This window comes from Ruditapes philippinarum, unplaced genomic scaffold (genome assembly GCF_026571515.1).
Source record: "Ruditapes philippinarum isolate M1 unplaced genomic scaffold, ASM2657151v2 ctg1226_1_1_1_1, whole genome shotgun sequence".
Lineage (NCBI taxonomy): Eukaryota > Metazoa > Mollusca > Bivalvia > Venerida > Veneridae > Ruditapes > Ruditapes philippinarum.
Window position 1 is genome coordinate 237,674 of NW_026851932.1, and position 10,867 is coordinate 248,540.

At 32.5% G+C, this 10,867-nt stretch overlaps 1 protein-coding gene across 6 annotated transcripts in view; it reads left to right on the plus strand.

The window, feature by feature from the left end:
- The window catches only part of LOC132743165 (prominin-1-A-like), a 68,439-nt gene that overhangs the window by 49,420 nt on the left and 8,152 nt on the right, over nt 1-10,867 (plus strand). Inside the window, exons 21-26 of one of the 6 annotated variants that reach the window (XM_060731707.1) lie at nt 1,128-1,196; nt 2,104-2,193; nt 2,834-2,967; nt 3,808-3,885; nt 6,050-6,341; nt 10,243-10,371. In XM_060731707.1, coding sequence (XP_060587690.1) covers nt 1,128-1,196; nt 2,104-2,193; nt 2,834-2,967; nt 3,808-3,885; nt 6,050-6,332 — 654 coding nt within the window. In that variant the 3' untranslated portion in view covers nt 6,333-6,341; nt 10,243-10,371. Of the gene's footprint in view, nt 1-1,127; nt 1,197-2,103; nt 2,194-2,833; nt 2,968-3,807; nt 3,886-6,049; nt 6,342-8,148; nt 8,426-10,242; nt 10,372-10,867 lie in introns of those variants that run through there. The other 5 variants (XM_060731713.1, XM_060731695.1, XM_060731721.1 and 2 more) reach the window with 5 other exon arrangements.

Sequence of the window (10,867 nt, forward strand, 5' to 3'; positions counted from 1 at the left end):
TTGCCCCCTGGTTGCTTCGGGTTCAAATCCCCCTAGAGACTTGTGAATCTTTCATGTGAGAAAGCTATGAGGGTAGCTTCCTATAGGTCAGTAGTATTACACAGGTGCCGATGTGTGTGTAAAGTAATGCACGCGGCGGCACGTGGGGTTTTCCTACATCAGAAGAGTTTCTTTGCTGCATAAGAAGAGCTGCAATGTCACCATATGACTGTCACAGTGTCATTATGAATTAAAGCCAAAAAAAAAAAATATTTTAGAAGTAAACATGTTATTAGGTTTTTTTATGATACTGCAAAATCATTATTATTGTAGGGCACTAATTTTTGTGGTTTTAATAGATAGGTCAATCCACAAATTAAAGATCCAAACAAAATTTTATTTTTAGGGGAGTATAAGATTATTTATGTATAACATAATTTGCATTTTACATATTTCAAAACAGGCTATCCTCAAATTTAGAAACCCACAAAAAAGTAATTTTTGACAAAACCACAGAATTTCATGCACTCAGAATTAAGTGAATTCATAATAGGTTGCCTGTTTTTTATTTAAATAACTTATCAGACAGTGAATATTCATTCTTCTCTAATTTTGAAATTTTAAACAATACTCACTCACACAATCAATTTCAGACCATATTGAACATGTTATTAAGCTTTCTTAAAGGAACTCCATCGGAGTCTAATAGATTAAAATCATAAAATCTGAAAATCTTTCATATTAAATCAAGAAGTGACTTAAAATGGAAAACTGTGTAATAGATGATACATAAGTATGCTCTGTATTAAATTGATAATTGAATTTTATGTCATAATTGGGCCAATTTGAGTGGAAAGCATTGTAATTTTTTTCAATTTGAGTCAATGTGCGCTATAGAAATGTTCATCCCTTTGAAGCAGAGTGAGAGAATGATCTGAAAATTTTGTACACAAGTTACTTGGAAAAATATTTATGGTCCCTTCAAAATACCTCAGTGGAGTCCCTTTAAGGACGGTTACTTCATTCAAGTATTTTAGGCACTGCTTTGTGAAGGACCTTTGTTGTTAATATATAGGTGGATAGAAAGAAAACATAGACTTTCAATTTTGTCAGTTGTAATTGCTTTTCTTTTATATTGTTTTTAACAGGGGTTGCAAAATGCAGTGAAAAGTATACTGGCTATTATTGGAGAAACAGTGAACTCAACAAAAAGTTTTGTATGTACCTTATTTGTACTTGGCATGACTAACATTACATAGATGAATGCTATTTGTACATGTAAAAATCTAATTTCGAATTTATCAATTCTAAATGACTTTGGTCGACCTGTACAACTTAGTATACTTAGTCATGTGTAAATGATTTCTGAAGCTAATTATGTCTAAAATTTTGTGTAGTCAACCATGTCTAAATAACTTGTGAAGTGAGTCATGTCTAAATAACTGAAAGTCAGCCTGTGTAGTCGACCATGTCTAAATAACTTGTGAAGTAAGTCATGTCTAAATAACTGAAAGTCAGCCTGTGAAGTCAACCATGTCTAAATAACTTGTGAAGTAAGTCATGTCTAAAAAACTGAAAGTCAGCCTGTGTAGTCAACCATGTCTAAATAACTTGTGAAGTGAGCCATGTCTCAATAACTGAAAGTCAGCCTGTGAAGTCAACCATGTCTAAATAACTTGTGAAGTGAGCCATGTCTAAATAACTGCAAAGTCAGCCTGTGATGTCAGCCATGTTTAAATAACTTGTGAAGTGAGTCATATCTAAAAAACTGAAAGTCAGCCTGTGTAGTCAACCATGTCTAAATAACTTGTGAAGTAAGTCATGTCTAAATAAATGCAAAGTCAGCCTGTGAAGTCAGCCATGTCTAAATAACTTGTGAAGTGAGTCATGTCTAAATAACTGCAAAGTCAGCCTGTGAAGTCAACCATGTCTAAATAACTTATGAAGTGAGCCATGTCTAAATAACTGCAAAGTCAGCCTGTGAAGTCAACCATGTCTAAATAACTTGTGAAGTGAGCCATGTCTAAATAACTGCAAAGTCAGCCTGTGAAGTCAGCCATGTCTAAATAACTTGTACTTATTATGTAGTGTAGAACCAAATGATGTATATTTGATATATTACAGATTAAATACGACGTTGGAAAGTGCCGTCCCCTATATGATGCTGCACAGAGTGTTGTTGATGCAGTATGCGTTGTAACTCTTGATCCGCTGGTAAGGGAGGATATTCTCTTGTTTTCTATAGGCTATTTGAATAGGATGACTTAACGCTGTTTATCGCATAATGTTTGCCACTGTATTGTAAAGAAATTATCCTGAAATTATTAGAAATTGATTATTCTGATACAGGTTAATAATAATAATAATAATGATGTGAAATATAAAGAGTTGTTTGAGTATATATGACTATAAGGTGGGAAGTTTTCCACACACAAAAAATGTTGACTTTTTAGTGTGTTCAAGTTTATTGAGCTCTTCTTAAGCTTAGTCCAATATGTTTTATTCAAGGTAGGGTATAATTCTGTTTAGATATGTTAATATTGAAGTAGAGAAAGTACTAGGATATAGTTAGCAGCAAAAAATGCTTTTACAAAATTTGTGTTTCCACATAGTCTGTTATGCTGAACATCTCATGATTTGACCTTAACCTAACCCTAACATAGATCCAAATCCTTAACCATTAAAGCTTCATGTTTCTGTTAAAATTGCTAATGTCATATTGCTCTATTTTTTAAAGTCTAGCTGGAAAAAAAATCACACAAATACTAGTCATCAGTTTTATCTTATTGTTTGTTCATTTTGGAATAAAAGCATGTTAAAATGATATAAGGATGATTTGTTATACCCATTTCAGAATGCCATATGGTTCGGTCTTGGATGGAGTTTATTCTTTTTCATTCCATGTTTCATTTTTGCTGCCTTACTCTCAAATCTTTACAAGCGAACAGAGAAATATAGGAAGAAATTAGACCGTGGATTTGATGATCCGTGAGTAACGTTTTATATTTGAGATTCTTTTGACTTAATTCTTATTTATTCCATCTAAAAGCAAATAAGCTGATAAGCTGTTTATAACTGTAATATTAATGACAGTGTAGGTAACTGTACTGGTCTTGCCACGTGGTAATAGGGTCACTGAGTTGGAATCACTTGCCCTTCACCATTGTTGGTTTGAAACCCAGCTGAAAATTTGGATTGTATCATATGAGGAAGCTATCAAACTAGCTTTTTTGAGATTGGTGGTTTTACTCTGGTAAATGTTTATGATTTATATAATGCAAGATGGACCACCTGAGATCTTCCATGATGCTTAAAGCCGGGGAAGTTGACATGTAAAAGTTGAAAGTTTTGTGAAACATAAGTCATAAAGAAACTTCTTGTTTACTTTGAAAATATATAAATGATATATTCAAAAACCTGTGCCATATTTTTGCTTCCCCCTAATAACTATATTGCATGGCCGTGCATATATTATTTTGATGTTACGTTATTTGCATAATACAAACTTACAGCTTAAAAATCGCACTTTTATACACAATAAGTATATCAATGAAATGTGAAAAGTTCTTATTTTGGACATGTGAAAAATAGAATATTAAATATGAGTAGTCTCTTTACTTAATTTATTGAACTCATAAAGTAAGATAATAATATGCTCGCAATATGATGTTATTTAACCTATTCATTGAATTTAGTATCGAACCTATATTTATTCAATATCCCTTTATAAAGTTTTATCATTGTTGCATGCATTTTCTCTATAAAACATTAAACATTAGAAAAGAAATGTACTTTCTGAAACTTTTTATTATACATTTAATGTTATAGGATACAATCGCAGTACCCAAACAGCTACGAAGGTTTACGTGGCAATAGAGGTTACGAGGATAACGTGCCACTTACAAAGTATGTACTACTAAAATGATTGTAATATAACTGGTTTGGTGTTTACTGCATGTTTGACCACAGTCTGACAGGGTTTTTTCATTCACCTTTAATCAGTTAAAGAAAGTTATAAAAAAGAAACAGGCAGTTTCAAAATTTAGTTTCAAAGTCTTGAAATAATGAAACTTCTTGAGTGTTTAGGACTGTTCTCTACTGTATGGACATTCTTGAATTTATTATTTGTTCATTGCTGTTTCTTTCTTGACCAGAAATATTTTATTTATGATTTTCCTCTGTAAAGTCAAGATTATGCTTTAATACAACTTTGCATATTGAAGTACATTGCCAGCATAAAATACTGTGTATTCATTTGTTTGTTATTGCAAGTATGAAATAATGTAAATTACTTAATTAAAGTAGTCTTACTGCAATGCTTTCCCGCCAAAATAAGTCTTAACACCACCCAATATCATAATCAATCAGTCATTTTTGGGACATTATTTTTCACAATCTTCGGTATTCAATAATTTTTAACCGTTTATAACCAGAATTGTGTACATAGCAGTAAAGGATAAGTAATTGTAAATAATTCACTGCCCAAGATTTTGAAAACATAATGTCCTGGAAATAACCGATTTGCTACGATATTGACTGATGTTAAATTTTTTGGGCGGGAAAGCATTACAGTAAGACTACCTTAATTGGTTATGGCACTTTGAAAAAATGTAATACACTATAAAAATTTTGTCAGGACATTAAAGTAATGTAAAATACTGACTAATTTAGTTAAGATACTAATTATGAAATAATGTAAACTACTATTTTATAGATTTTTTATTACCTATCATAGTCATGTATTTAAATAATTATTCAAATATTGTTTGGTGTATAATAAAACACACAAAATCATTTTATAATCTGCATAAACACAAAGCATTTGGCTTTTAGCGCACCATGGTTTTAAATTTGTATTAATCGTATAATAAAAACACTAACTTAATGGTTATAAGCTTCACTATTTGAAGAATAGTAGAGCTTTTCTACTCTTTTTTTCATAACACTTGATTAAGATTTTACTTGCAACTTCATTCATCATTAAAACTTGCAACGTTGTAAGAGTCATAATTTTAATACGCTGTCGAAATCTATAATGTTAACACGGCTTGTTTTTTTTTTATTGAATGATAACGCTTTGTGAACATTAAGACGTGTTGCTTTATCAACAAGTATTTGTGGCATAAGCTTGAATAAAAAAAATCAATTACTATGTTTGACAGCTAGCTTTTTGTTAGACAGACTTAATTACTTGCTTTTGGGGGTTTTTGTGAGGTATTTTTTGATGGGATGTGGGGTCTTTTTGAAGAGGGATTTATCCCCCACCCCCTGACAATATGGGAATGCTGCTTCTACTCCCTTTACTTCCTCTAGTGCTTTCTCAACAATTACTTGTGGCATAAGCACAAATAAAAAAAATCTATTTACTTTGTAGGACAGCTAGCATTTTTTAAGACCGTCTTAATTACTTTCTTTCTGATAATAGTGGAGTAAGCTTTCTTTATGCCTGTTCTGTACATTAATTTAAAAGTTAACATTTTTTTTTTTTTTTTTTAATTTATTTATTACTCATTAATATAGTTCAGTCATATGAAACAAGAAAAATGTGTATTTTTCATTAAGTTACCTTATAAAGGCACGAGAAAATTGAATGTGAAGAATACATATTTGTTCAATTAATACTAATGGAAATAACTTTTTTTTTGATTTTCTAAGCTTACAATATTCAAGTAATTATTCAAAAAATACTAAACAGTTTTGACCATCATTCAGTACAATGTATAATCAAATGATTCTCAAAATTTTAAGATTTCTTAAGGGTGTTCATATGAGTTTATTTATGTTTTTGCTTTAATGTTATTTTTCTTAAGGTAAGCTATAAGCCTCCAAGAAACTGATGAAGTTGCAATATTACAATAGTAAGTGCAGTGTAAGGTCTTATGGAAATAACATTTTTAGAACTTATAGAAATGGCAATGGGTTGAATCAAGGGTTTAGTGCAGACCTTTGTATTTTAAACTACATTTAAATAACAAAGATACGTTATGTACGATATGTTCTGTACCGAACGCTTGTATTGGAGTAATGGCTTTGAATAAAAGTAGTGTATGTTTCGTTTAATTTATAACAGTATGGGAAAGGATCATCGCTATAGCGGGAACGGAGCATACAATCCTGGTTATCAAGGTAGAGATTTTGAGCACGAACCCCGGTATCATAGGGACGAACCCTCTGGTTACCCACCTGACAACTACTCCCGTGATCGTGGGGTTCATCGTGGTAGTGCTGGGTCTCACTATGCCCAACCCCATGCTGATCCCTACGATCAGCCACCACATTATGATGATGCCGTGTCCGAGCGTTACGATCGGGTGTCACGTCACGGTGGGTATCCTAGATTGACAAACTACTAACACTTGCATGTAAGTACACATGTAATCGCATGCTCGCTTCTTCATTACTCAACTCAAACAATTATTTTTTAAATGTTAAATACCATTTGTTGTGATGTACGTTTTTTCAGTTTCTATCATTTTATTAAAAGTCATTTGTTGCTATTCCTGAGGTTCATATCAGATTAAAAAGTGCCCATGCACTAATGAAATGTCTTTATTTTTAAGACAGTTATTATTGATTCCATTTAAATTTGTTTGAGATAGAATATTTTAAATATGAGTACCTAATGGAGGTATTGATATTTCTAAAAAACTAACATATTTTGAGGAATTTTATATTGAAGTAGGGAAATCACAAAAAAGCTGCCCTTTGTCAAATTCAATATACACAGATGTATAGAATAGCACAATTTTAGATTTGAGTAGAATATGGCTTTTCACACTGAATGCATATTATTATACAATTGTTCGACAACAAATATTTTTCAATGTTAATCAAAGCCAATACAGAAAGCATCATGTTCAGATCATTTACAATTACCCAAGCAACTGCAAGCATTGAAGATTACCTACATGTCCACATTCCCCTTCATACAGTTCTGTTTAAATCATTACTTGAATTCTCCTGTAAAAATCTGTATACTTGAATTTGGTTATTTCAATTTTCTGCAGTCTTTTGTTTAAATTATCTAAATTTATATGTAAGCATGACCTGAATTCTTTTGTTTGAATTGTCATTCTCGTATACTGGTATTCAGAACATTTATTTTCTTTTCCTTAATCATGCAAATGCTTATGTTTATCGTCAAACTATAATGCCCCTTTTAAACTTAAATTATTGTAAGAAAAGTGTGGAAATAGGTCGTTTTTTTTCTCGGCAGTATTGAGCAGAAACAAGAATAAATTAATTCTTATTGATTAATCACCATTTTACTCTTATTTTATTCACCCCTTTGCCACCAGCATGTTGCACTCCTCCTGTAGCATCCCCATGCCCCTAATGATAATCACTGTCTCCGTGGCTAACTAGCTAAAGTTGCTTACTTAAAATCACTTGCCCCTCACTGCTGCTGATTTATAATGGAGGTAGCTAGAAAGTCTGTGGTTCTACTCCAGTGCCTGCTTGTACATAAAGTAATAACTTTGGGAGTGGAAGGTAGGGTGGGGTGTTGGTCCTACATGTAAGTCTTCCTCCGCCTCTGAAGGCACCAGTTGACCTGTATAATTGACACAAAACTCGCCAACAACAAAATTAACAATACCCTTCAGAACCTGCCACCACTTGGCTTTAAGTTTAATAAATGATAGGTTAGTGCCCCCATGAACTGACTTATCATTGCTAAAGACTTTCAAACAACCAACAGATTATCTTCCCTCGTTCTTTGTTAATTCAATAAGGGCTCTGGTGGGGTTGTACAGCTTATTAGATACAGGCCTTAAGGTTATTAAACTTTTTTCTGAGATCTGTAATATACAGATAATGTATTTGAGATCAATGTAAAGAAATTGAGAAGTTGACAGGATCAGGCCTGGTCAGACCTGTATAGACTGACTGGACTGTTTCTACCGTGCTGGAGGAAATTAATATTATGTCACATTTGGGGCCATTGGCGAGTGACAGCGGAAAAACAATTAAGTCTAGAGCAGTGTAAATGGGTTAAGGAGATAATTATCTCATTGTCTTACAGTTTTAAATAGTGCAGCAGGCTGCCTGCTTAGAAGATAGGATTTTAGAGTAATAAACATAAGATAAACATTAATCAACATTAATTAAAGTGCTTTATATACGCTTAATATATATATTAAATTGCTGTGTTTATTTTTTGTATTTCAGTAACTGTCCTGTAGTTTAAGTGAGCTGTGTAGAGCTATAAAAAATATAGCTATTCATTTAAAACACATTTAGAAATTTCAACTGTGTCATTGTTTTCTGTGTTGTTAAGAAAATGTTTTCTGTTGCACATTATGTCTTGCATGCTTCATGTACATATTGGCTAGGGTGGTTAGATATCACATTGGGAAGAACATTTCTCTGAATGTAGAGACTAGTATAGTATTCAATAACCCTGAGACTTTCACATTAATTTCATCATAATATTAAAGAATTGCTAAACTTGTTATCTGCTAAATTTTTGTAATGGACAAATCCTGCTGTAATTAAAATACTATAAAATAGGAATTTTCTCAATATGTCTAAAATGTTGATTTTACGAAATTTTGGCCCTGCAAAAATACCTGATTTACAGTACACAAATATTAGTTTTAAGAGATGTCAGTATCAAAATATTGAGCTCCCCTGACTATAAATTTTGTTCAGCCAACACATTAACGCTGTGAGCTTTCATAGTGCTTAAACAGTTGTTATTAAAGTTAGGATGACAAGTCTATTTCATAAATTCAGATGTGTTATGGTGAAACCATTATTCCCCTTTTGAACACTTACAGTAACCTGCTATATTTCTTAAAAAGACTTGACCTGTGTCAGTTTTTGGATTTGTCCATTATCAATTTGAGGGATATCATGAGGCAAATTTGATGTTGGTAAGCCAACAGTGTAGAGTCTGGTCAGACTTCATGTAAGTATATGTAGGCTGGCCTTACTTAATACTGGTGACAAAGGCTATTTATTTTCGGTTCCAACAGGTTAAAGGTCAACTAGCTGTTGCTTATAAGGCCTCCTCTCTAGTCATTTTTACAATGTTATTCTGTTATTCTACCTCAGAGAAATGTATGTATTCTAGGTAGCTTTGCATGTAGCTTTTATTTCTGTATATGTTACTTGTTTTCTAGTTACACATAATTATACACAAACTGAAAATATGTACAATTATGTTGCCCATCTATTGAAGTGTGAACAAACCATAAGGAATTTTAGCAAAATTTAGTTGCTTATTGAGTATATGAAGGTCAGACTCTACAGTCATACAAACTGGCCTAGTAAAATTTAGTTGCTTACTCAGTATAGGAAGGTCAGACTCTACAGACATACAAGCTGGCCTAGCAAAATTTAGTTGCTTACTCAGTATAGGAAGGTCAGACTCTACAGACATACAAGCTGGCCTAGCAAAATTTAGTTGCTTACTGAGTACAAGCAGGTCAGACATTACAAATACACAAGCCGGCCAAACTTTATACTAATTGTATAGGCCAGGCATTTTTGCAGCTTGGCATTCTAAGTGATTATACTCATTTTTTTTTACATAATGTGTATACTGTGCAATCATTATTATGTGTGGCTGCAGCGTGTGGGATTAATTTTCATGGACTTGTGGATCAGGTCAACTATGAAATCAAGTCTCGGGTAACAAATTTTGCACAAGATAATGTAAAGTATTCTTATTCACTCACTTGCACCATAAAAGTCACAAAAGTTTGCAGCATGATAGGTTTGTTTACCTGGTGCCTGAATCCCAAAAATTTACGACCCCACAACATTGTTTTTTTGAATGCAAAACATGAAATTTTATGCCATTGGTTTAACAGTATATAATAAGCATTTTTAAGAGCTATATGATAATACAGGAAATTAAATTGAAAAATTTGTCACATGTTTTCAACCTCTATCATTATTATAAATTTTGTAAATTGCTCACATAACTGGAGGCATTTGTCACCAATGGTACTACATTATGTACTAATATATCCATGCAGTTTTTATATAGATTAAGAAAGATATATGTGCATTTATCTAAAAACATTGATAAACCGGTACACCTTAACATATAAGCTCAAAACATTGATATACACTTTAACATATAACCTAAATTCTTATACTAACTCACTGGCGGTATTAACCATGTACTACAAGTGTAAGCAAGTATACTTAAATTGTACTACATACATTGTACTCTGTTAGACAAATAGATAACAATACAAAAGTCTGTTTTATATTCATTTCATTTCACATTTCTTTCACATTTCATTACAGCTACAACAGTAGTTATTGGAAAGTAGAAAGCTAGTTTTACTTTTCACATTTTATCTTCTCCTTGGCCGTCACTTTTCCATCAACCTGCTTTAAGACTTAACCTGCTGAAACCAGATTTTTACCCTTTGCCACCAGCCTTGAATCAGGCAAGCCCTCAGGTCTGTGCAATCTGCCCTGGGTTTGTACTGCTTGCTTGCCAACATTTTAAAATTTTCATCTTTATATCCCCGAATGTTATAATGAACGGTCCCCAGAAAAATGTTAGGATGCTAGGCAAGTCCATTTTAGAAATTCAGCAGGTTAAGGGTTAAATGGTACCTACTTCTGATCCATTTGAGCAATAGTTGTAATCCGGAACTTTGGCAAATGTAGGTTTTTCCAGTATATCCTCTGGTACCCCCAGATTGGCTGGGAAAACCCAACATATTTGTATTTCCAGAGTGAGTCTATTGTGATGAAATAAGGAATTAATAATGTTGATTTTGATGAAACTTTATAGAAATGATCTATTGGTGGTACTAAGCAAAAAATAGCATAAATGTTTTAGTTTACATTAGCTAGAAATGGAAAAAAAGTGCATAAATATGTTTTTTTCTCCAGAATCAAGCAATCTAAGAATTAATTG